This window comes from Eubalaena glacialis, chromosome 12, assembly GCF_028564815.1.
Source record: "Eubalaena glacialis isolate mEubGla1 chromosome 12, mEubGla1.1.hap2.+ XY, whole genome shotgun sequence".
In the NCBI taxonomy this organism is placed as follows: domain Eukaryota; kingdom Metazoa; phylum Chordata; class Mammalia; order Artiodactyla; family Balaenidae; genus Eubalaena; species Eubalaena glacialis.
The window spans coordinates 49,606,104-49,633,056 of NC_083727.1; the positions used below are offsets into that span (position 1 = coordinate 49,606,104).

At 39.3% G+C, this 26,953-nt stretch overlaps 3 protein-coding genes across 6 annotated transcripts in view; 1 reads left to right on the forward strand and 2 right to left on the reverse strand.

Moving 5' to 3' along the window:
- The window catches only part of RPF2 (ribosome production factor 2 homolog), a 47,060-nt gene extending 21,174 nt beyond the window's left edge, over positions 1 to 25,886 (reverse strand). For 2 of the 3 annotated variants that reach the window (XR_009702837.1, XM_061206992.1), the window contains exons 1-7: positions 25,795 to 25,886; positions 23,689 to 23,821; positions 22,704 to 22,741; positions 17,362 to 17,401; positions 12,123 to 12,204; positions 11,377 to 11,453; positions 5,255 to 5,354 (exon numbers count right to left, since the gene is read on the reverse strand). Coding sequence is in view for 2 of the 3 variants with exons in the window: in XM_061206992.1 (XP_061062975.1) it covers positions 5,255 to 5,354; positions 11,377 to 11,453; positions 12,123 to 12,204; positions 17,362 to 17,401; positions 22,704 to 22,741; positions 23,689 to 23,821; positions 25,795 to 25,817 (493 nt within the window). In the remaining variant the exon portion in view is untranslated. The remainder of the gene's footprint in view (positions 1 to 5,254; positions 5,355 to 11,376; positions 11,454 to 12,122; positions 12,205 to 17,361; positions 17,402 to 22,703; positions 22,742 to 23,688; positions 23,822 to 25,794) is intronic. The other variant, XM_061206993.1, reaches the window with a different exon arrangement.
- LOC133102146 (ubiquitin-conjugating enzyme E2 D3-like) lies at positions 8,523 to 9,020 on the reverse strand. Its single transcript, XM_061207123.1, has one exon. It carries the CDS (start codon positions 9,018 to 9,020, stop codon positions 8,577 to 8,579), a length of 444 nt encoding a protein of 147 aa, XP_061063106.1. The 3' UTR covers positions 8,523 to 8,576.
- Positions 13,480 to 14,559, forward strand: LOC133102172 (cytochrome c). Of its 2 annotated transcripts, none has more exons than XM_061207184.1 (2): positions 13,480 to 13,533; positions 13,992 to 14,558. In XM_061207184.1, exon 2 carries the CDS (start codon positions 14,000 to 14,002, stop codon positions 14,315 to 14,317), a length of 318 nt encoding a protein of 105 aa, XP_061063167.1. In that variant the 5' UTR covers positions 13,480 to 13,533; positions 13,992 to 13,999; the 3' UTR covers positions 14,318 to 14,558. The 2 variants fall into 2 exon arrangements, with proteins under 2 accessions (XP_061063167.1, XP_061063166.1); XM_061207183.1 differs by having other exon boundaries at positions 13,519 to 13,533; positions 13,979 to 14,559.
- Positions 25,887 to 26,953: the final 1,067 nt, after the last annotated feature.

Genomic DNA, 26,953 nt, shown 5'->3' on the forward strand with positions numbered 1-26,953 from the left:
GGAATGCAAAATGGTGCAACCATGTTGGAGAACAGTTTGGCAGTTTCTTAAAAATGTTTAACATACACTATTCAAATGATCCAACCATTCTATTCCTAGGTATTTACCCAAAGGAAATGAAAACATAGGTCCTCACAAAAATTTGTATATAAATGTTCATAGCAGTTCTACTGGTAATAGTTAAAAGCTGGAATCAATCTAAATGTCCATCAACAGATGAAGGTATAAACAAACTGCAGAATAGCTATAAATGGAATACTGCTCAGTTATAAAAAGAAATGGAGGATTGATACATACAACAACATGAATGAATCTCAAAACAAACTGAGTGAAAGCCAGGCCAAGAAAAGTACATACTGTATGATTCCATTTATCTAAAATTCTGCAAAATGTAAAAATGACAGAAAGCAGATCAATGTTTGCTTAGAATAGAGAAAAATAATGGATTGCCAAAGGGCACAGGGAAATTCTGGGGGGTGATGGAAAGGTTCTGTATCTTGATTGCAGTGGTGTTTTTAGAGGTACATAAATATGTCAAAATCCATTAAATTTTAAAACTTTAAATATGTGCATTTGGACTTCCCTGGTGGCACAGTGGTTAAGAATCCATCTGCCAATGCAGGGTTCAATCCCTGGTGCAGGAAGATCCCACATGCCGCGGAGCAACTAAGCCTGTGTGCCACAACTACTGAGCTTGTGCTCTAGAGCCCGCGTGCCACAACTACTGAAGCCCGCGCGCCTAGAGCCCGTGATCCGCAACAAGAAAAGGCACTGCCTGCGCACCACATCGAAGAGTAGGCCCCACTCGCTGCAACTAGAGAAAGCCCGCGCGCAGCAACAAAAACCCAACGCAGCCAAAAAATAAATAAAAATTAAAAAAAAAAGAAAAAAAGAATTTAAAAATATGTGCACTTGACTGTATGTAAATTATACCCCAAAAATTGTTTAAAAAATAATTTAAAATGAAAAAACTTAATAAAGTAATCCCTAAAAATTGAAAACAAAATGAAATGAACCTGTGTATTGGGCTGAAGGCATAATCATACAGAAAAGGACTGTTTCAAGTGACTTCAAAACACAGTAATTTGACCATATTCCTAATAGCATATATAGACATATAGAACTGCAAAAAAAAAAGCCACAAAAAAAAACAAAGAAAACAAAACCAAACACCCTTCAGTTGCACTCAATATTCATATTACCAGTAGTAATAATGGTATTTTATTCTGAGACTGTTGTATGTGTAGTACAGTATAAAGTAAATGCATCATTATGTTGGAGTCATTGAGAACCTGGATTTTTGTCATGGATGAAAGAAGGTACGTATGTGTACATATCCTTCTGTCCTAAATTTGAGTTAGAAGTTTCAGTATGAACTCAGGATATATTTTATCTTAACAAACAAATCTCATAGTTCTGTCCACTGAAAAAGCCTAGAAACAATGACCAACCCAGAAATACTCCCTAGCACACAAAATGTGATTTCTAAAAAAAACCCCAGGATCCTTATAGAAATAGCTGATTCCAGGACTGGAGCAATTAAAGTACAAGAGGAGTCTAAAACATCAAGGGGGTGATGGATTAAAATGTATTGAAACTCGGAGCACTGTCAAAAAGGCTGACCCTAAACTGGGCAGGAATGATGGTTGAGGTAAAAAGGGAGATATATTATGAGAATAGGGATAAGGAGAAAAACCTGGTTAAATAGAAATAAGGGGGTAGAAGATAAATTGGTTATAATTAGAAGGAAAGCCCCAATTTGGACATTTTTTCAATGGATCAATTCCAAGCAAAAATAACACCTTTAGTGTGACTGTGTCCATGAGTAAAAACACTGGGAAAGGGCCCAGGAGGATGACCAGGGTGTTGACGGGAAAGACCGAGGGATGTGGAGTCAGAGAATGGATAAGATCCTGATTCTGACACTTACTAACTCTTCACTCTGGACATAAGTGAACTGGTCTCAATTTCTTCATCCACAACATGGGAATAATATTACCATAATGAACTGAATGTTTGTTTAACCTCTAGTGTGACTATATTTGGAAATGAGGCCTCTAAGGAAGTACTTAAGGTTAAATGAGGTATGTCATAAGGGTAGGGTCTGCTCCCATAGGATTAGAGTCCATATAAGAAGAGACACCAGAAAACTTAAACCCCTCTTTCCTCTGTCTATCTCCCTCCTTCCCTTCCTCCCCAAGGAAAAGCCTTGTAAGCGCAAAGCAAGAAGCCGGCAAGAGAGTCCTTACCAGAAACCTGGACTTCTAGAACTGTGAGAAAATAAATTTCTGTTGCTTATAAGCCACCCAGTCTATGGTCTTTTGTATGGCATCCTGAGCAGACTAATATAATGATCTCTGTAGAGCTGTAGAAAGGATTAAATTTAATAAATTACCTGACCTAATCTATGGCAGTTATTTTCATTATTATATGTATTAAAGTGGAATAAGAATTAGGAAATGAGAAAGGTTAAAAAAATTAAAACAATGACCACAGATGTCGATATGACCACTAATATAGACAAAGGCAATGAAGAAAAAAAAAAACCCCAGTTAGGTAGTTAAGTTAAAGGTAGGCTTTAAAGGGACATTTAATAAAACTAACCTATTACTTGATTCATTATCATCTTTATATACAAGGAGTAGTCATACTAAAAAGTAACCATAAAAAGTAGGATAGACTGGGAGTTCCATGGCGGTCTCGTGGTTAGGATTTGGCGCTTTCATTACTGTGGCCCGGGTTCAATCCCTGGTCCTTTTTGGGGAACTGAGATCCCGCAAGCCACACGGCACAACCAGAATTAAAAAAAAAAAAAAAAATTAGGATGGACTGAATCAAAAAATAGGCACTGGTTTTCTGTAAAGAAAAGCAGGACCTGCTAAGATTAACTCCAAATCTATATAATATTTAAAGCAAAAGAGAAGCAAAATTCGAATGAACAAAATGGGTATCTGGCATGAAAATACTGAAGTTAACTTTTCTTTCTGGCCAATTACAAAAAGAAAACAAAAACACAACTTCCAAACAGGAAAAAAGCCCTTGATAAAATTCTCTTTACCTACTGCTCTACATTATTTCATTTGAACACACAACACAAACCAAGAAGTCTGCAACTTTCCTACTTCTTATTTATATTAAAAACTCAACTTTGCTTAGTGCCAGACAATGTCACTCCATCCTGCTACTTGTCTTTCTTCTTTCTTTATTCCTTTTTGGTTTTCACTCCCTCCCTCTCATCACTGCATTATGTGGTTATTCCTGCCATCTAGTGGAAGCACAAAATAGTAAGATAAAACCATTTAAACAAGCAACAAAGCTCTGTTATAACAAATTATAAGTACTTCCCTCACTAATAATAATTATACAGAAGAACAAGGGGAAAAAAGCAGGAAATCTGAGCCAACGCAGTACAAGTACTAGGAATCTTGGCTAAAAAAACTCCTTTGATGTTTTGGGCTATGTAATATTCAAAGAAATGTTGGTCGCTGTCTTCCATGTATGATTTTTTTTTTAATTAATTTATTTTTTTGGCTACGTTGGGTGTTCGTTGCTGTGCGCGGGCTTTCTCTAGTTGAGGTGAGTGGGGGCTACTCTTCGTTGCAGTGCACGGGCTTCTCATTGAGGTGGCTTCTCTTGTGGAGCACAGGCTCTAGGTGCGTGGACTTCAGTAGTTGTGGCACGCAGGCTCAGTAGTTGTGGCTCACGGGCTCTAGAGCGCAGGCTCAGTAGTTGTGGCGCACAGGCTTAGTTGCTCCGCGGCATGTGGGACCTTCCCAGACCAGGGATCGAACCCGTGTCCCCTGCATTGGCAGGCGGATTCTTAACCACTGCATCACCAGGCAAGTCCCTTTTCTTTTTTTTTTTTAATTCATGGAAAACAGAGGTAAGAACCTATAGCAAAGACTCTGCAAAGGAATTTTCACCACGGGCAGGATGAAGAGCAGAAGCAGAAAAGCACAGGCTTTGGGTTTTGATTCTGCTTCACCTACTTAATAGCTCTTAACCTCTCTGAGCCTCCAACTTCCCATCTGTAAAATGAAATGTTACCAAACTCAAGAGCTTTAGTAAGGATTAAACAGGTAACAGTGATACTTAGTTTTTCAAAAATAGCCATTATGAACAAGAGAAATGAGAAGTCCCAAAAACTGTATTCCTAACAATAAGAGCATAAATAATCCCAATAAGGAAAAACGAAAGCAATGTGTCTGCCCACAAACCTTCTTTGGTTGGCTCAGATTTGTAAAGAGCATGCATATAATTTATTTATAATATACACCCCACCAACTTTTCAAAAGTCATCTAGGGCAAAGTATATAAAAATCCAAAAGAAGGGCAACCAAAAAAGTTAAGCCATAGCTTGTAAGAATGGTGCAAGAAAAGCTCAAAGAGAATAAATTACTTAAACTTCAGAAAATGCCACTGAGTATAAGAAGAGTTCATATCTCTAGGGACGAACTAAATTACCTTCCAGAGTTAGAACAGAGCTGGCAGATGTGATCACACAATATTAAGTATTAGTAACCGTTAAGAAATCATGGATAACAATAATGCCAGCTTTTCAAAAAAAGGAGAGAAAAAGTGGTTTAAAATTGGTAAATTTAACATCAATCTCAGACAATAACTATATATTGTGTATTGGATTTTAAGAAGGTGGCTTGTGAACACATAAAAAGTAATGTAGTCATTAGATAAAACATTAGGAATGAGCAGAGTTCACTAAGAACTGATCACCTATAAAACAACCTTACAAGGTTTTTTTTGCTTTTTTTAAAATGGAAAAGGGAGGAATGAATTTGGTGGAGATTAAGAAAACAAGTTATATGGGGTTATAGTGTGAAAAGCCTTGTATATCAGACTAAGAAAAACTAATAGAGGTTTTTGAATTGGAAGTGGATGATGTATAATAATCTTGAAAATTTAACTTTTCAATTTTCTAAATTTAATTCAATAATGCCAATAATGCCAATAATGACAGGAGATGGGTGCAAGCATTTAGTAAAGTATAAAATGCTATATAAATAGGTTGGTACCAAAGTTACTATACCATCAAAAAGTAATAATGATCTATCGAGTATAACATCCTTTTAACTCTCTCCTGCTTCTAGTGGGGAATAAACAAAATAATGAAAAGGAAAAAAAGAGATCAAAGAGAAAAAGCTGTATATCTAGAGTGAAGTTGCAAACTGCCACGACCAATGGCAACTCTTAGAATGCCTACCTGAGCTATCCTGCAGATAAGTATTAAAATACTTACCAATAAAAAGGCTTTTTAGCCTTCTGTAGTCTTCTGTTACATCAAAATCATCACCTGCGAATATTAACATGGGTTTTGTTCCCTCCGGACATTTACTATTCTAGGAAATAAAAAAAAGTAATTATATAATTATCAAGTCTAAATTGTTTATATGCTGATTTTCAAGCAGTCAATATTTATATATAGCAGGGGTCCCCAACCCCTGGACTGGTATCGGTCCACGGCCTGTTAGGAACCAGGCCGCACAGCAAGAGGTGAGCGGCAGGCGAGCGAGTGAAGCTTCATCTGCTGTTCCCCATCACTCGCATTACTGCCTGAACCATTCCCCATCCCCCCATCCATCTGTGGAAAACTTGTCTTCCATGAAACTGGTCCCAGATGCCAAAAAGGTTGGGGACCGCTGATATACAGTGAGTGACTCTTTTTCACATTTTCTTAACTGTACTAAAACTATGTCTATGAATGCTGATTTTATTTATGTATTTATTTCGGCCACACGGTGTGGCATGCAGAATCTTAGTTCCCCAACCAGGAATCTAACCCATGCCCCCTGCAGTGGAAGCGTAGAGCCTTAACCACTGGACCACCAAGGATGTCCCTATGAACACTGATTTTAGACTTAAAACCAGAGTGGGGATTTTTTAATTTACAGATTTTTATACTAAAAAATAATTTTTCATTCCACTCCCTCTTAGTGCCAAATTAATAAGTGATTAAAGAATGATGTAAGCTACTTTTTATCACTTCCTATGCAAAGAATAAAATAAAAAGCTAAACTTGCTGCAAAACAAACACAGCCCTCTAACAGCCAACATCTCAGAGTCAAAATAAATTTAATTTCTTTGAATTATTTGTAACAATGTGCCTTTCCTACTGTGTCACATAAGCAGTATTTTTAAATGAAAGCTAAACTGAACTACCAAACTAAACATTCACATGGGAAGCAATATAATGTTATACAAGCTACAGAAAATATGGGCAATCCTCACTCAGCAGGATCGAACCTCTACTCTAAAAAATATTTTGTCTAGTTCTGGATTTTCTTTTCTTTCTTTTTTTTTGGCTGCACCACACAGCTTGTGGGATCTTAGCTTCCACACCAGGGAATGAACCCGGGCCCTCGACAGTGAAAGTGTGGAGTCCTGACACTGGACTGCCAGGGAACTCCCTAGTTCTGGATTTTCTATACCAAAAAGAATGTGAATTTTTGTTTTACCAAAGTGAAAGAAAAAATCAAATAGAAAAAAATTCCTTAACTGAAGGGCTAATTTATGGAGGAAGAAGAATCGGTCTGAGCTTCCCACTGATTCTAATATCTCTGCTCTGACACTAATCAAGGATTATCCAAGTGGAGGGGGTGGGGGGAGACAGGACAACAAACAAACAAACATCCTCTGTCCTTGGACCAGAAGTCACGTGTTGCTTCCCTGTTCACCATGACCACTCTTGTTGACATTCTCTGCTTCCAACGCAAACCTGAACTGTCTATACTTAGGAGATGGGCCTAAAATCTGTCTGATTGAGGGCCTGAATAGACCTTCCAGACCCAGTGACTCTTCTGTGTTCCATCTGTGCCCAACTAACCTTTAATTTTAAATCATCTCATTTCTTAGGCTTATTTTATGCAGAATAACCATCCCTAGAATTTTGGCCATCTTAGAAAACAGGCTTCTAGAATAATCACTCTATTTCCTGGTAGCGTCTAACCACCTGTTGCTTAAGAGTTAACAGAGGGATGAGGCTTGGCAATAAAAGTGGGCAAGTAAGAAAAGAAATGCCTGGTAAAGATGTCTTAAAAATGAGGAGGTAGAAATAAAGAAGAAATAAATATGGAAGGAAAGTGCAACAAAACATGCAACTCCAAAAGAAACTAAAAACACGAGGTTGTAACCAAATAACGGGGTCAAAGTGAAGGGGACTGGCTAATAGTCTATGTAGGGATTGCCAACGTAAGCACATTCTCGTCAATTAATGAATTTTATAGTTATGGATATGCTCCATGAGTGAAAATTTAGTACTCAATTTATTTTTACTTTTATTTTTTTCCCCCACACCAAAACAGTACTTTATTTTGTAAATTTTGACCCATTATTACTCCCATGTTATGGTTTTTTCAGCTGTCAAGTGTACAAGGTGAAGAAAAAATTTAGTTAGATGGGGGTTGCACCTGGAAAATAAATTTCTTAAACTCCATATACACGTTTCAAAACTGCTGGGTCCCAAGTCCATCTATGAACCCCCGGGTTGCCAGTATCATGTGCAGCATACTAAAGCTACACTATCTGAACAGCTTATTAATTCTGCATAAATCAGGTCAATCAATGTGTCAACCTGTAACAGACTGCACACTTTTAACTGAACATGGCAAAATATTCACTCTCTAGAACTTTACATCATCATTTGATGTCAAACAATGAAGCAAATCCCAACAGTATATACAAAAAACAGTTATGCATTTACAAAAGATTGTTCCCATACTGATTAATCCAGGCAGCTAATTCATTGGTTTATGCAACTTTATTGAAGAAAAATAAATCAATTACTAGCAGAGCTATTAGTTGATCACTCATCCATTGACAACTTGCATCATTTATTCAGTGCTATATTAAACAGTGTACTGGAAGATAGATTAACTAATAGCTCCAAGCCTCCTAACAATTTAAATGAAAATTACAAAATGTTTGAGACTCTATTTTGGAATACAAAGGGTGTTTGACTTCCAATTTCCATTCTCTGTGGAACAAGAACAGGTCATTCCTTTATTGACATGCATAAAATACATCACATTTTCTGTCCTGCTGATGCTATAAATTCAATACCAATTTTCCAGCCACGTCACTTACGAGTATAAAGTATATCATGTAACCTCAAATCTCTAACAGTGGAAGGCTTACACATGAATAGATGCTGCTAGAATAATGCTGCTTCCTTTGATGTGATAACTCAGCATCCATCTCCCTCCCCCTCAGATGATTCTTCAGCATGTTAGAGCAGTGAGGAATGGTTTTAGTCTCATAACCAAGTTAGAGTGAAGACACTGGCCACATAATACACATGCTCCATTTTTTAAAAAATTCTGAATCTTGGGCAACTGTTCTTTTGTAACTACTTTACAGTTTCTAAAAGCAGTTATTGTCCAAAGCTGGAAGGACTTAAGTCTTCTCACATGAGCATGTGAATGAATGGAGGGAGGTAAACAAAAAATAAAATTAAAAAAGATGAGGTCTGATAAGGGAGCAGCCGGATAAGAAAATCAAAAAAGGAACAGTAATTTAAAGTTTATTCCAGCTATAATGCAGGTTATTCTGACTTTAACGTAGCATCACATGGCATACTTCTGAGTCCGTTCCCAAGATAGTCTGTTGTACTTATCTCTCTCTGTTTTATAGATCCGTGCAATCTCTGGCACTAGAGGGTCATGTGTGTTTGGATCACATAGCAGTGAACAAATGGATAAAAGAACTTTAGAAATAGTTAAAGCAGGAGACCACTGTGATCTTAGAATATCGAGACAAATGCTGCCATTACTGTTAATATTTGGATGATAAATTCTTGTTGTAAATGCAACCTTAGGTGGTTTGAAGGGGTAGTCTGTAGGAAAATGAATTGTCAGAAGGAATACACCGCCTTGATATGGGCTGTCATTAGGTCCCATAATTGTGGCTTGCCAATGAAACATATCATCCCCAACTGGACCTGCAGAACACTGTGCTGGAGGGTCACGGGCCAAATCACTAAGTTCCTTATTAATCCGTTTCAGCACCATAGTTTGTGCTTTGCAACTGTCTCCTCACTATTTTGGTGTGTGCTCAAAGTTCCGGCCAAAACTCTTGATTATCCCGGCGGCTGGGAAGGACTGTCTCTTGGTCTCACACCAGCTCTGCCATACACAGGTGCAGAGGGGCCGGGGCCTCCCTCAAGCTGCGGCCTCGGCCTCCTCCCCGCGCGGCAGCTGGTGCCTCCCCGGCCCTACGGGGCTCACGTGCACGACACAGCCACAAGATCTAGTACTCAATTTAAATGGTTCTTGTTAAGAATACGCCTGCCAAATGATACTGATTTTGTGGTTCAGTTTAGAAGCTGCACAGTGACGGGGTATTTCCTTGCTTTGGCAGGGAAGTGGAAAGAGCAGAGGGGTTGGCATGCAGGCATCAGCCAGTGCTCACACCCACTAACTGGTAACCACACCAACAGCAGTGGTACTGCTCATGTCCAGGGATTCACACACAGCCCCAAAGACAACCTGTAATAAACTGTAATAAAATGATGGCATCCATAATAAAGCATCACAGTTTATACAGTTTTCAAAATACCTTTCAATATATTAAATTCATTGATAAGCATTTTCACATATATTATCTCGTTTGATGTTGTTATACCTGTTTAATACTTGATTGCAATTGTGGGTCAGGGAAGTAACTGTCAGGTCACAAATGCTATCTAAATGACCAAGAAAGGCCTCAAACCCAAGTGTTCTGCCTCCAAATCCAATCTCACTGCTCTGCCCTGTACCTGAGGAAGGTGGTATAGCTGATCAAGTAGAGATCTGGTAAGAGCCTTTTTTCAAACCCACAGGAAACCCAGAAGGCATGTCCTCTTCTTAGGGGAGGCTGGGAAAAGGAGTGATTATGTATTTGCTATAATTCTTTCAACTATACCAAGACCCTCAAAGACCCATAAACTGAGAACAATTATGTAACTTTCCATTACAAACTTCAATATCCTTTCTTTCAAAGCCCTTCAGTCCTAATCTTGGTTATACCATTTACTGTATGTATGACTCTAGGTCACCAGTGGAATTCCTCTGGGCCTCAGTCACCAAATCTATATAACAGGGAAAATAATTTCAGCCTTAGAGGGTAGCTAAGAGGTCTTAAGTGAAATAATGTATTTGATGGACTAGATTAAGCCAGGAGCAGAGGTCTGAGGGAGCAGAAGCCCAATTTGGATCCAGGAACTGCATTAGGACAGTTTTCTTGCCTTTCTGTTTCATAATCCCATTCAAACAAAGGAGACACAAAGATGCAAGTCCTCAAGGGGAAAAGTGAGCTAGCAATTTGGTTCCCAGCAGCCAAAATACTGTAGGATCAGCCAAAGCTTCCTAGGTTTAAAACAGGGCTCACTTTGAAAATTGTGGGGACTTCCCTGGTGGCGCAGTGGTTAAGAATACGCCTGCCAATGCAGGCGACACGGGTTCGAGCCCTGGTCCGGGAAGATCCCACATGCCACGGAGCAACTAAGCCCATGCACCACAACTACTGAGCCTGCGCTCTAGAGCCTGCGAGCCACAACTACTGAGCCCACGCGCCACAACTACTGAAGCCCGCGCACCTAGAGCTCGTGCTCTGCAACAAGAGAAGCCGCACATCGCAATGAAGAGCAGAACCCCTGCTCGCTGCAATTAGAGAAAGCCTGTGCGCAGCAACGAAGGCCCAACATGGCCAAAAATAAATAAATAAATAAATAAATTTGGAAAAAAAAGAAAGAGAGAAAGAAAGAAAACTGTGGTATTTCTGAGGTTCCATAAAATGGGTGCTGTGATAATTCAGAGGGAGATGAAAGCATCTCAACTATGGGCCTAGACAAGAGTTAGTAACGACTCTGAAGTCTAACTGCCTACATATGTGTTATACGCTGTGAACATCTCCCTCTTTTTAAAGTTAAAATGAAATTGTGCTTTTTAGTTTAGAGCACACTAGAATAAAACCAAAGTTCTTTCTTATTTAAGTTACAAAACTGTATCTTTACTCTTCACCACAAGATGTCACTATTGCCCAAGAGCAACGTTATAAAATGCTTATTTTTGGGCTTCCCTGGTGGCGCAGCGGTTGAGAATCTGCCTGCCAATGCAGGGGACACAGGTTCGAGCCCTGGTCTGGGAAGATCCCACATGCCGCAGAGCAACCACAGCCGTGAGCCACAACTACTGAGCCTGCGTGTCTGGAGCTTGTGCTCCGCAACAAGACAGACCGTGACAGTGAGAGGCCCGCGCACCGCGATGAAGAGTGGCCCCCGCTCGCCGCAACTAGAGAAAGCCCTTGCATGGAAACGAAGACCCAACACAGCCATAAATAAATAAACAAATTTTAAAAAAATGCTTATTTTTATGATCAGTATCTTACCTTAATATCTTTAAGGGAGACAAACTTCTCGATACCTAGTTCGATCATATCCAGCACATGGTAGTCATACAAACGACCTAGAAGGAAAATACATTTTCTTTTAACCATTTATTTTTTTCCCAAACAGCTGCCTTATATTCATCTACTTATCTGCGTGTTCAAAATGTCCTAATATCTGCCTCTTTTCTTTCTCCTTAAACCTTCCAAACATGTCCCTTCTTTCTTAAATTTTCAACTCTACCTAGAATGTATTGTTGCAACTTTGGACCTGGAAAGGATCTTAAAAGATCACTTAGCCAAACTCCCTTACTTTACAGAAGAGTAAATAAAGGCCCACTGAGGGTAAAGGGCTTTACCTAAGCCAGTGAGCATGCCAGCCCAAGCCTCAGTACACAATACAGGGCAAGGGTTTATTTTCAAATGTATTCATTATACAGGTATTTATTAGGGAAGGGTTAATTTGTGTGTGTACGTATGCTGCTACTTTTTTTCTAACTCTAATACTGATTTAGGATATATGTTTTATATTTGAAAAACTTCTACAACTTGAGGTAGGGTGATATTTACATGCCCCTTCTTTACCTGAAGACTGGTAGGTAAAAACAAATTTTATTCACACTCACAAGGAAAATAAAAAACTAGCTTAGTGCTTACTGGCTACTCCTGAATCCTCAATACCATCAATTAATCTGAGTCACAGAACTGACTCTATAAAATAAAAGTATTAAAAAGTAAATGATATTTACCTATTACTAGATTATTTGGCCGCTTCTTATTATGGGAGCCAAACATGAATAAAGAACAATCTGACTTCTTTGAAAAAAATTCCTGTAAAACCAAAGAAATCTCCTTCAATCAATGCATAAATGTAAGAATCTTAAGAATTGTACCTCTTTGAAATAAAAGGTATCCAAACTGGAAAGGAAGAGGTAAAATTGTCATTATACGCAGATGACACGATACTATATATAGAAAACCCTAAAGACGCCACACAAAAACTACTAGAACTGATCAACATAAATAAAACAAAAAGACAACCTATGGACTGCAAGAAAATATTTGCAAACAATGAGACTGACAAGGGCTTAATTTCCAAAACATACAATTCAATAACAAAAAAACCAACCTGATCAAACAATGGGCAGAAGACCTAAATAGAGATTTCTCCAAAGAAGACGTACAGATGGCCAAGAGGCACGTGAAAGGATGCTCAACATCACTAACTATTAGAGAAACGCAAATTAAAACTACAATGAGATACCACCTCACACCAGTCAGAATGGCCATCACTAAAAAGTCTGCAAGTAACAAATGCTGGAGAGGGTGTGGAGAAAAGGGAACCCTCCTACCTACACTGCTGGTGGAAATGTAAGTTAGTGCAACCACTATGGAAAACAGTACGGAGCTTCCTTAAAAAATAAAAATAGGGTTGCCATATGAACCAGCAATCCCACTCCTGGGCATATACCCAGACAAAACTCTAATTCAAATGCACCCCAATGTTCACTGCAGCCCTGTTTACAATAGCCAAGACATGGAAGCAACTTAAAGGTCCATCAACAGATGAATGAATAAAAAAGATGTGATACATACCTATACTATGGAATACTACTCAGCCATAAAAAAGAATGAAATCATGCCATTTGCAGCAACATGGATGGACCTACAGATTATCATACTAAGTGAAGTCAGACAGAAAAAGACAAAATATATCACCTATCATATGATATATATGTATTATATGTGTTATATATGTGTTAGATGTGGAACAAATGAACTTATTTACAAAACAGAAACAGACTCACAGGCACAGAAAACAAATTTATGATTACCAAAGGAGAAAGAGGGTGGGGAAGGGATAAATTAGGAGTCTGGATTAGCAGATACAATCTACTATATATATTGGGTTGGCCAAGAAGTTCGTTCAGGTTTTTCTTAACATGTTACTGGAAAAATAAACAACAAGGTCCTATTGTATAGCACACAGAACTATATTCAATATCCTGTAATAAATCACAATGGAAAAGAATATGAAAATGAATATATATATAAAACTGAATCCCTTTGCTGTACACCAGAAACTAACACACTGGGATTAGAGAGCGGGACGTTTGGCTTGCGAGCGGGAACGGCTTAGTCGTACACGGAGAAAGAACGGTGGGCGCGGGGCGCGGAGGCCACGGCGGGCGAGAAACCGAGCCATGAGGGCGCGCGCCTGCGTGGGGGGCGCGCGGGTGGACTGAGGCCCGTGGGCGGGGGCCGGGTGGGGGACAGGGAGTGGGGGACCCCGGACTGAGCCCAGCCCGGCGGGCTACGGCGTGAGGTGGGGCGGGACCCTAACTTGGTCGTGGCGTGGTCTCGGTCAAGGTCCTGAAAGCTCGGAGGCAGCTTGTTCGCGGTTCTTTCCGAGACGCGGGCCCTCCGTTGTCGGGACTGCGGGGCTATGGCAATGATAGACAAGATTTCCTCCGGAGTGAGGGCGGGAGTCGGGGACGGTGCGCAGTGCTTCACGTCCTCTTTCCAAGAGAGCAAAAGCTGCTGCTCTTCCAATAAGTCATTACTTTTCCTGGCCACCTGTCGCTTCCCCCCTTAACCCGCTCAGGCACCTCGGAGAGATTTTAAAATGTGTGATGTTGAGAAGGGCAAGAAGATTTTTGTTCAGAAGTGTGCCCAGTGCCATACTGTGGAAAAAGGAGGCAAGCACAAGACTGGGCCAAATCTCCATGGTCTGTTTGGGCGAAAGACAGGTCAGGCTGTCGGATTCTCTTACACAGATGCCAACAAGAACAAAGGCATCACCTGGGGAGAGGAGACGCTGATGGAGTATTTGGAGAATCCCAAGAAGTACATCCCTGGAACAAAAATGATCTTCGCTGGCATTAAGAAGAAGGGAGAAAGGGCAGACTTGATAGCTTATCTCAAAAAAGCTACTAATGAGTAATAGTTGGCCACTGCCTTATTTATTATGAAACAAATGTCTCATGACTTGTTATGTGTACCATATTTAAATTGATCTCATACACTAGAATTCAGATCATGAATAGCTGATGTAATATTTCTGTCCTGATTTAAATAAGATTGGCTTGTGGCTAAATGAATATGGTCAGCTTTTTGAATTTTGATAGTAATTCTGGTTCAGCAAGTACTATCACTGTTTTCCCCTTCTAAAGAGATGATTAAACTTGAATAAGGAATGTTAAAAAAAAAAAAAAAAAAAAAAAGAAACTAACACACTGTAAATCAACTATACTTTAATTTAAAAAAAAGAAAAAGAATTGTACCTCTGAACTAAAAACAAAATGTACATCAGTTTTTTTCAGTGGAAATTAAAGAAGACTTAATGAACTAGATAGGAATAAACAAAGAAAAAGGACTTTATTTGTAGCTTTTTACTTCAAATTTTCTGATTTGGGGTACCTAGGGAAAAGATGTCAGTTTAAGACTAAAAATATATGAAAACTATTAGGTTAATAAATTTAAAAAGGGCTTTTATTTTCAGCTATGCAGTTATTTTGGAATAGCACACCAAGTATTCCATTTGGTGAACAAAAGCCTTCACTCAAAGGACACACACGAATATACTGGGGACTTACATGAATTAATCAATATGGTTCCTTTGGATGTTTATAACTGTACTCATGAGTTTACAATGCATATAACTACTTTTCACTGCAAACTTCATCCACACAGGAATCTTGCCCTAGAATCTCCACACCATCCCAGCTGTGACTAGTTCCATTTTATGTACCAAGCCAGGACTGACTGACAGATCTATGATGTTCCTACCAGTAAGAGATATCTCCTCCCTCTGGCTCTCAAAAATATTGACTTCTATTACAGATTTGAGAGGGATGGAAACACAAATATGGGGTTTCAATCCTGGACAGCTCCTTCTACACTAGTGCCTATACTTTATATCCCACATACTTTGATTCAGTTTATTGAGATTCCCAATCTTAACACAAAAATTAGATTGAATGTGTTCTAGTCTAGTTCTAGCATAGTTGGAAAAGCTTCCTAAATTAATGACAAAAATGTTAAAGAACATTCGAAGCAACCATAATCCTCAACTTTTCTTTATTGAGTGCAAGATCCCTGAGGTATGGGCCCCTCATTTGGTTATCATTCATTCCAGTGTTTAAGCAGAAGCAAATAGGAACAAACAACTACCTACTTGCCTACCCACTCCCTGTGTAGAGGATACAGAGTCAGAAAGTCCAAGAATTCTGGCTTTGCCATTTGCTATGGGATCTGGTCAGCCTTTCTGAGAATTAGTTTTATCATGTGTAAATCAAAGACAATAACGCTTCCTGAAAAAAATCTGCAAGGGCCACGTGACACGTCATATGTGAAAGCAACTTACACTGTGTCTGGCACAAAGCAGATGTTCAAAAATGTTTTTTAAATGTCCAAATCAATGAAAATCCTTTCTTAAAAAATTTTTTTTTACATTCTCATGTTAACACCCCAAAGCTTTCCATAAACTACCTTTCACATATATATAGTACTCATCTGTCATCCTTCTCCATAAAGTCCACTTTTTGTTAAAATTCTACAGCAAGAGTAGACAAATTATCTTCAAAAGACTAGATAGTATATATTTTAGACTTTTTATATGGTGTAAAAAAAAAAAACTTTAAAAATGTAAAAACCATTCTTAGCTTGTGGTCCTCACAGGAACAGGGATTTAGCCCACAGGAGGTATATTTGCTAACTCTTGTGCTAAAGCACAGTTCCAAGATTACAGCGTAAGAAATGTGCTATTGAGGGATGGGCAGTCAGGAGGAGGAATTCAACCAAATTTCCAACATGATCACTGTTTCCACAGCCATTTTGAGCTCTAGTGGTCTGAGATTTATTACAGCCAATGAAATATCTCCTGTCTCTGGAAGTGGGAGATCAAAGAGAGGAAATGCCACAATTTTAAGTATAAGAAAAGCTGTCATATTGACACTGGATTGAAAAAAAAGTACAGAATGCTACAGATTCTACAACATAACACTTCTACAAAGTGGTCACTCAACTGAAAGCACCATGGTGTCACAAAACGAAATCAGCCCTGGATAAGTCACGTGTGGAAGAGAGAGATTTCTGGGTTAGACCCTCCATTTTTAGTTTCATGATCTCTTCAACAAATGACAGTGAAAAACCCAAGACTATGATAAAAGCAATTTTATTAAAAAAACTATTTATTTTGACAATATTTTCTTAATTTTCACGGCAGTTAGTTGCCAAATTAGGATAAGATGCTCAATTTCAGTTTTCTAATTAGTTATTGAGATTCTTTTCAAAAATTTTTTCTTTTAAACTCTCTAAAAGAACAAGCAATGGCGTTCCTGTCAAGAGAACATAATCATGTTCTGATTTTTTTAAAGTCAACTTAAATAGTTTAATCCACGTATTCCCTTAAGATTTTCTTTAGTAAGAAACTAATATCATCACATACTCAAAGTCCACTCATCATTCACCATTTATTATATACCACCTTTTATCTTCTGATTTCATTCACTAGACTTTTTCATTTAGTTTTGATTGCCAATACACTCAAACGGGAATTTGATTAACTCTAGTAAAGCAAATGACAATGGTTAGTAATCATTTGGGTAGTGTTTCTTGTTCTAAAAATACTCAAAAAAAGAGAAGTAAAATTTTCTTAAATCAAACTTGCTCTATAAAAATAGATCCATAACAAGCTTCCTTTTGACAATCCATTAATTATGCACTTAAAATGTAATTCAATTTTTAAAAATTCTATCAATATACTTGCAAGCAGTGAATACATAACATTCACAGTGAAATATAAGCTCTATAGTCATCGTTTTGAAAGCATAAAAGTCTTATTTCCCCTGCATTCTGCATCAAAATTCCCTCACATAAGATGATTTCTAATTCAAAATCATAAATTAGGAGTACTATTAAATTAAATGAATTAGTTTGAATAATCACTTATATGCCTTCTTAAATCAGAAAGATTCTTATACTTACCAATGATGTCTGATCCTCAAATGGTCTTGTAATATTTTTCCTAATATTAAAAAAAAGTGACCCTATTTTAATAATCTTAATAAGTAATTCACCCACAACAATAAATATTAAGTAAAGATAATTTTATATTCAGATGATCAAAAACAAGAAGCTGGAAGAATATTTATTCATTCAAATATTTACTTAGTGCCTATTATGTGCCAGGCACTGTTCTAGGAGCTAGGGATACCATAATACCATGTCAAACAAGATCCTTGCTTTCACGGAGCTTACATTCTAGAGGAAAAATGAACAATTTCAAAAAGTAATATCTGTTGTGACAAAAATAAAATAGGGCACTGTGTTAGTGTGAAGAATGGAAAATGATTATTTGAGCTGAGACCTGATAAATGAGGAGTTAGCCATGGAAAAGTTTTGAGGTTAAGAGTATTCCAGGAAAAGGAAACAGAATAAGAAAAAGATTCTGAGATGGAAACAAGCTTAGACTATTCAAGAAACAGAAAGACGACAAATGTCACTGGAGCTTAGTGAACAAAGGGTTAACAGTGGGGTATGAGGTCAAAGATGTAGACTTGGCCCAGAATATGTAGGGCCTTGTTGGTCAAGGTAAGGAACGTAAGTTATTAAAAGAGTAACGGGAAGCACTGGGGGGTTTTAGGCAAGACAGTGATATGATTGGATTCAAATGTTCTTTCTTTTTTTTTTTTTTTTAAATTTACTTATTTTATTTATTTATTTTTGGCTGCGCTGGGTCTTCGTTGCTTTCCCCGGGCTTTCTCTAGTTGCAGTGAGCGGGGACTACTCTTCGTTGCGGTGCACGGGCTTCTCATTGCGGTGGCTTCTCTTGTGGCAGAGCACGGGCTCTAGGCACACAGGCTTCAGTAGTTGTGGCACATGGGCTCAGTAGTTGTGGCTCGCGGGCTCCAGAGTGCAGGCTCAGTAGTTGTGGTGCACGGGCCCACCTGCTCCATGGCATGTGGGATCCTCCCGGACCAGGGCTCGAACCCATGTCCCCTGCATTGGCAGGCGGATTCTTAACCACTGCGCCACCAGGGAAGCCCCAAATGTTCTTTTTAAAGGACTGCTCTGTCTGCTCTGTAGGGATGGAATGTAGCACAGCAAGAGTGAAGGGGTTAGTAAGGAGCTATCATAGTAATCCAGGAGAGAAAGAAAAAAATGGTGGGTTGGACCAGGAATAGTAGTAGTGGACATGGAGAAACAGTGGGTAGAGAAACGCAGAATGCTATCTTTCATGCAAAAGGGAGAAAAATAAGATTATGTATTTTTATTTGCTTAAATATGCATAAAGAAATTCTGTTAAGATATATAAGAAACTAATGATAGTGGCTGTTCTGGGAAGAGTGTGTGTTTATATTTTCACTGTATGTTTTTGGATTTTTAGTCATGTAAGTAAAGTATAAAACAGTTCATAATTTTTATGAATTTAAAGAGAAATAAAATCATACACACATGATCTCAATTCTGTTCAAAGAAAAAGATATATAGATATAAAACTGCATGAGAAAACATACATAGCACTTATCTATGGGTGATTATTTACTCTTATCCCAATTATCTAAGATAAATATATATTACTTTTATAATCAGTAAAAAAAAAAAAAAGTATTTAAAAAAATGATGCAAGACAAACAAATCAGGAAAAATTACTGCAGCAATTACTAACAATTAATAAAAAAATTAATAAAAAATTACTAACAGCAATTCACAAATAAGCAAATATGACCTGTCGGAAGCATAGGGAAAATACAAGTTTAAACAAAATTTTCACTTCTTAATTTTAAAAAACAAACCAAAAGTAGGTAGAGACCCATGAAACTCGTACATTTTACTCTGCCAAACTTCTCAAAAAGCACTACTGTTAATATGCTAGATTGGGCATGAAGCTATACCCAGTAATCTCACATCTAGAAATCTCATGTAGGAACTAATACAAAAGAAGAACTCATTTGTGTAAAAATGGCCATTTTAGCATTATTTATAACAACAACAAAAAAAAAGAAAATCAAAATTTCCTCATTAAGGAACAGTTAAGTAAATTTTAGTATAACCATTTATAGGTATTATACTAGCATTAAAAATAATATCTAAAGGACACCTATCAATAGAAAAATGTTTACAAGACAAATGAAAAAGGCACAAAAGAATTGTCAGAATAATGAAATTGTTTCTGTACCATGACTGCAGTGGCAGACACAACTCAATGTATTTGTCAAAACCCATGAAAGTATACACCACAAACAGTAAATTTTACATACATAAATTAAAAAAACAACAACCAGGAAGTGATAGAAAACCCAAAATAGAATACAACTGTAATAAATGACCTTAACTACAGTATATATGAATAACACAACCACATTGAAGCGGCAAAAATAACTTAACCTGACTTACACTGGAAAACAATATTTTTACTGCATATTGTGAGGTTAAAGACAAAAAGAACTGCACACAAATTCCATACTCTAGTTAGTACAATTGTTTCTTATAAGGTTAGAAATTCTGAAACTACTAGAATTACACAAATAAGTAAATATATTATAACAGAAGCAAGATTTCTTACTGTCAGAAGATAGAAGATACAAAGAAGAAAAGGAGAAAGGCTGGAATGAAGTCTCTGGTATTCGACTGGAATCGGAAGCACTAGTATGCACTCATGATTTTTTAGGAAGTACCAGTATCAACTCAGGGTTTTTTAATATATAAATAAATATAAGCAAATATAGACGTGCGTACATGCATAGGTTAATGTACATAATATTTATTTTCAAGCTCTGTCTGCTGAGAGGACCTAGAGACAATGACACTCCAGTAGCAATTGAGCATACTTAGTGCCCAGACCTGTTTCTAAATTTATCAGTCTCCAATATATGGAACCAGGGCTGATTCCAGGGCTGTGGCAATGAAAACTACAAGATGAACCCAGAGCATCTTGTGGTGCCAGAAAAGAAGTGCTCAAACACAGGGGGCACTTTGAAAAGCCAACCTGACAGAGATCCCAATGGCCAAATGGAGAACAATTTATGCAACAAAATAAATCATGACAGGACTTCCCGGGTAGTGCAGCGGTTAAGAATCTGCCTGCCAATGCAGGGGACAAGGGTTCGAGCCCTGGTCCGGGAAGATCCCACATGCCGTGGAGCAACTAAGCCCATGTGCCACAACTACTGAGCTTGCGTGCCACAACTACTGAAGCCTGCGAGCCTAGAGCCCCTGCTCCGCAACAAAGACAAGCCACCGCAATGAGAAGCCCGCGCACTGCAACAAAGAGTAGCCCCTGCTCGCCGCAACTAGTGAAAGCCCGTGTGCAGCAACGAAGACCCAACGCAGCCAAAAATTAAATAAATAAATAAATAAATCATGACAGCACTGGATTATAACCCCAAAGAACATAATAAATATCTGTAAGTCCACACTGACATAAATAAGTAATTAAACAAATGGACGAAAAGGGACAGATTTTCCTTACAGAATCCCAATTAATAAACGTAGAGGGAATGAGAGAAATCGAAAACCACTACTAGAACACCACAGTAATCACTGTTGTAGACAAGATCCACTGATGAATGCTAAAATGAATAAACAAAAGTTTGAGGAGAAATAGGATTATTTGCATAGTCTCTATCTCCTCTAAACGTTTGTTAATTACAAAGGGGAAAATAGAAACTTTATAGTGGAGAAACCCAGCAGACACCACTTTAACCAAGGTTAACAACACCAGTAATAAGACATCATGTACTCCCTGGTATGATTTACTGAAAAAGGCACATCACTTTTGTGGTATTCTTGCCCATAATGCATAATCTCAGTCCACTCATGAGAAACTTAAGACAAGTGCAAACTGAAGGATATTTTACAAAATAACTGACAAATACTCATCAAAAGTGTCAAGGTCATCAAAGACAAGGAAAGATTGAGGAACTGTAACAAACTGGAGGAGACTAAGGAGACATGACAACTGAACACAGTGTGGGATCCTGGAAGACAAAAAGTATATTAATGAAAAAACTGGGGCTTCCCTGGTGGCGCAGTGGTTAAGAATCTGCCTGCCAATGCAGGGTACATGGGTTTGAGCCCTGGTCCGGGAAGATCCCACATGCCGCGGAGCAACTAAGCCCGTGCACCACAACTACTGAGCCTGTGCTCTAGAGCCCGTGAGCCCCAACTACTGAGCCCGCATGCCGCAACTACTGAAACCCGTGCGCCTAGAGCCCGTGCTCCACAACGAGAGAAGCCACCGCAATGAGAAGCCCGCGCACTGCAACGAAGGGTAGCCCCTGCTCGCTGCAACTAGACAAAGCCCGTGCGCAGCAATGAAGACCCAACACAGCCAAAAATAAATAAATAAAATAAATAAATTTATAAAAAAAGAAAAAGAAAAAACTGGTGCAAACCAAATCAAGCCTGTGATTTAATTAACATTATTGTACCAATGTTCATTTCTTACTTTTGATAATTGTATTATGGTTATGGAAGTTATAACATTAAGAGATGCTGGGAGAGGGTATATGGGAACTCTACTATCTTTGTAACTTTTCTGTAAGTCTATTACTATTTAAAAATAATACATACATGCTATGACTAAACTCTGTAAGAATATTCAGTACAAATGAAAACACAGACGGGAAAGAAACAAATTTTAAAATACTCATAGCAGGACTTCCCTGGTGGTCCAGCGGTTAAGACTCCGTGCTCCCAACGCACAGGGTCGGGGTTCGATCCCTAGTCAGGGAACTAGATCCCGCACGCTGCAACCAAAGACCCAGCGCAGCCAAATAAATAAATATTTTTAAATAAATTAATTAATTAAATAAAAATAAAATACTCATAGCTATGTATGTAAGGAACTGTAGTATTTTTTAACCAAAACATTTTTCTGGGGCTTCCCTGGTGGTGCAGTGGTTAAGAATCCTCCTGCCAATGCAGGGGACACGGGTTCGAGCCCTGGTCCGGGAAGATCCCACATGCCACAGAGCAACTAAGCCTGTGCGCCACAACTACTGAGCCTGCGCTCTGGAGCCCGCGAGCCACAACTACTGAGCCCATGTGCCACAACTACTGAAGCCCGCGCGCCTAGAGCCTGTGCTCCTCAACAAGGGAAGCCACTGCAATAAGCCCGTGCACCGCAATGAAGAGTAGCCCCTGCTCGCCGCAACTAGAGAAAGCCCGCGAGCAGTAACGAAGACCCAACGCAGCCAAAAATAAAATAAATAAATTTATTAAAAAAAAAATTTTTTTCCAAATCTCCCATAAAGTGGTTGGTTGTTACTTTTATAATGAAACAATATAATTTAATAAGTGAAATAAAAGAAATCATGACTTACTTTTTATACAGAACTCCATATGGTTTCTTCAGTGCATACTGTAAAACATAATTTATAGCTTTCAAAACAAAACACATTCTGAAAAGCAGAGGTAAAAATCAAGCATTTATAACAGTCATTATACAAGATTATCCTGGTCCCTGAATCCTATTCTGCTATCTTCTGCATGGCTCCCTTTTGATCACTTATAACTTGCAACATGAGCTTAAAAATCTTAGCTGGGACTTTCCTAATTAAAAATTTCTATGCCCTTTCAATATTCTATCCAATTTAAATGATTCCCTTCATTTCCTTAAATTCTAGCTTCATCTAGCCCACTCTCCTTTAGCCATCCCCAATTATCTGCAGTTCCCCAAATGCATCATGCTCATTCACACACCCTTTTGCACAAGCTTTTTCCTCAGCCTTGGAAGCCCTTCTCTTCCTCTTCCTTTTCTCCTTCTTGTTCCAACTCCGCCTTCAAAATGAAACTTAAGTGTCATCTCTAGGAAGCCCATCCGTGTGTGGCAACCCCCGTGGGATTTTAACTCAGCCTCCCATCCTACCCTGTGTGTACCTCCAGCACAGCACTTCATTCACAATGCTGTTAACTTTTACTTATCTGTCTTCCCCACTAAGCTCACTGAAGGGAAAGACTGAGTCTTATGTAACTATTAATCCCTAGCACCTAGCACAGTAGTTGGTATTGTTGGAAGAATAAATAGATAGTAATATTCAGTTACCTCATTTTACAAATTAGATATGTTCCTGAAATGTGAGTAAATCAAATGCTAGTAATTGAAATCAGGTGAAATTTACTAAGGGAACTAGCTGCTGTAAGGAAAACCAGTAGTCAGTGCCTTGGTGAGACGTTAGCTTTTCTCTAAGGCTAGCATTTCTTAAGGCAAGCCAAATTTATCTATGTATTTCTCAGGCAGTCCAACTAGTATGCTAAAAATTTCCTAAAACGATTTCAACACCATTTAAAAAGTATATATATACGTACCACATCTCTAAGTACTTGTGTCACTGTTGAACTTGCATTGCCCCCTTTAATCAGCATAGCATTTTTAATATTTTCACTGAGTTTCGGTTCTCTTTTCTCAAGGAATCTCTTGGCTCTTTTTGTTTTGGGCTTTCTATTCGGAAAAATCACAATTCATAACATCTTAAAACATTTTCCTCATATTACAAAACCATGACTTATGTGCAAATTCTTAAAAATCAACAGAGACATTACATGACATTTATCAGTTAGGATTCCACCACTAAACAAAATCTCACTTTTTAGCGAAATATTAGTAAAAGATATTCAGTTATTACTGTTAAATGTTAATTTTATTAGATATGGTCTTTAAAAAGACTCCCATTTTTATATTCCCAGCATTCTTTTATTACTGTTTTCTAAACCTTTTATTTAAAAAAAGAGATAGAACTTCCCTGGTGGCACAGTGGTTAAGAATCCGCCTGCCAATGCAGGGGACACGGGTTCGAGCCCTGGTCCAGGAAGATCCCACATGTCGCGGAGCAACTAAGCCCGTGAACCACAACTCCTGAGCATGCGTTCTAGAGCCCACGAGCCACAACTACTGAGCCCACGTGCCACAACTACTGAAGCCTGCACACCTAGAGCCCGTGCTCTGCAACTAAGAGAAGCCACTGCAATGAGAAGCCCGCGCACTGCAATGAAGAGTAGCCCCCGCTCGCCACAACTAGAGAAAGCCCGCACGCAGCAACGAAGACCCAACGCAGCCAAAAAATTAAAAAGGCATTAAAAAAAAAAAAAAACTAACCTAGGCCAATCACTCTGCAAGATATGAAGGGAAAACAAATCCATTATTCTGATTTTATGATGTGGCAGCAGGAGTAGAACGCTTTTATACACTCTGTTCACCTCTGCTTACACCACAGTGAGAATCTTGATTTTCCAACAGTTCTCTGCCATCTACTGAAATAATTCCTCTTCTCTTAAATAACTATGACCCTCCCTCCTTCCGGTCCCATGGACACTTCATGAAGTAAAAGAAAAACAAAATATACACAAACTTACTTTACCATGCAGACTTTAAAAATTCACCAGATAAAATGTCAAGCACATTTAAAGCTTCTAATCATTTACTGGTTGATAAAGATACACAGTACTTTTTAAGTCAAACCAAGAGAGATTTAGTGTGTCTATAACCCAATAAAAGTGCTGTATGTTCTATATTCCATGTGCTTTATTACTTCTGACTAACCAGCAACTAATGCAAATAACACCTTGTACGTTTTATTAGCTGTTTGTCCCACAATGACACAGTAAACTAGTCTTACTCATCTTTGCGGTCCCCACACCTGCAGAGGAATATTCAGCACATGTGCAAAAATCCCTAATTTAATGACCAAAAGAATAATTTGTCCTTTTGATTACATGTTAACCCAGGTAAAACGCAAGAAAACCATAGCAAATAATAGCAGAACTATTTATGAGATCGATAAACATTTCCTGGACTAATATAAAGCAGACATTACCTAAGGATAACTCAGAGAAGTGTACAAGTTTGGGAAAAAGAAAAAAAGCTAATGAGCATCTCTACGTGCTGCCACAAAGCCTTTACATACATTCTCGCAAATATTCCTCACAGTTCTACGAAGTACGACTATTATGAAAGCTATTTTACAGAGTAAACTGAGACTTAGGGAGACTAAATGGCCCAGTCGCATAGCTTTAAGTGGACGGGCCCGGACTGTCACCTAAATCTGTCACATTCCCAGGCCTGTGCTCAGAGCACCTCACTCAGGTGTTCTGTGGCCAGAACACCTCTCCCACCTTCCTCTCACTTCTGCGGAAGCCGAGACACTTCTAATTGTCTAGGATAAAAGCGGCCAACGCCTCGGTGCCACCTCCACGCCGCGGCTCCCACACACGGCCTTCCCTGCTCTCCGTCTCCCCGCAGGCCGCCCCAACACACGGAGACCCAAACTAGTGGATACATCCGCACGGAGTGGCAACGGGTGTGAGGAAGGAGCGTGGGCGGCCAGGAGGAGTGGGAGGCAGAGGCGCTACTCCTCCGTCCCGCTACAGAGGCCCTTCTCCCCAACGTTACCCGGGGAAAGAACCCACTGCACTTACACAACTCGATCCAAAGCGTCCATGCTACCGCAGCGACGACCTGGCGCACGCACGTGTACCGCAGGGTTACAAGAGATACAGTAGCGCGTCGACCGAGGCGGAACCGGAACTTGGGCGTGACGTCACTTCCTGGCACCGCTAAAGACGTGGATGCTTGGAGGCGCTGGCGGCCGTTTCGGATGAAATAGCGCTCTGTTTCCTTGGTTACAGGTGTTTGTCTTGGCTCTCTTCCGGAAATCAACAGGCTCCTCTTGGAGCTTGATGTACACACCTGTGTGTGATAGACCAGGGTTCTTGGCCTTCCCCAATCAATAGAAATGGGTTAAGAGGCCAGTCAAGAAATTCAGACAGGGCTTCCCTGGTGGCGCAGTGGTTGAGAGTCTGCCTGCCAATGCGGGGGACGCGGGTTCGAGCCCTGGTCTGGGAAGATCCCGCATGCCACGGAGCAACTCGGCCCGTGAGCCACAATTACTGAGCCTGCGCGTCTGGAGCCTGTGCTCGGCAACGAGAGGCCGCGATAGTGAGAGGCCCGCGCACCGCGATGAAGAGTGGCCCCCGCTTGCCACAACTGGAGAAGGCCCTCGCACAGAAACGAAGACCCAACACAGCCATACATACATACATACATACATAAAAAGAATGTAAGCAGACAAGAATAGCATTAAAAAAATAAAAAATTTAAAAAAAAAATTAAAAAAAAAAAAAAAAAAAAAAAAAAGAAATTCAGACAAGGCTTTTTGGGGGCTTCTGTGGCTGCAGGAAGGAGCAAAACCAAGTAACAGGTTCCCTTGCTAGTTCCCGAAGGTAGAGGGTGGGGCGCAGGTGAGCTGGTTCCTTATATGGGGTGAGGGTAGGGTGTGTCCAGGGGTGGGCTGGAGGGGTAGCTTAGGTAGTTTGCTCATGCATTTGGTGGTGTTGGTAGCAGGGGGCATGGGCAGTACCCTGCTTTTGCTCCCTTTGTTCCCAGCTCTCCAGAAGTGGCAGTGGGGTTTTTGTGATCTTTTTATTTCTTGCCCATAATTTGCCCCAACTGTGCATGCACATATTTTTAGTCTCTTATAGTTTCTTTGTATTTTGTTACTCTAGGAGACGTTTGTTCAGGTGCAAGCATTGCAGCACTGCAGGAAATGGTCCCAGGTCCCAGCCTGTCTCATGTGTA

Coding starts and splice junctions, on each gene's coding strand:
- LOC133102172 (XM_061207184.1), top strand. CDS start 14,000: ATGTGTGATGTTGAGAAGGGCAAGAAGATTTTTGTTCAGAAGTGTGCC.
- LOC133102146 (XM_061207123.1), bottom strand. CDS start 9,020: ATGGTGCTGAAACGGATTAATAAGGAACTTAGTGATTTGGCCCGTGAC.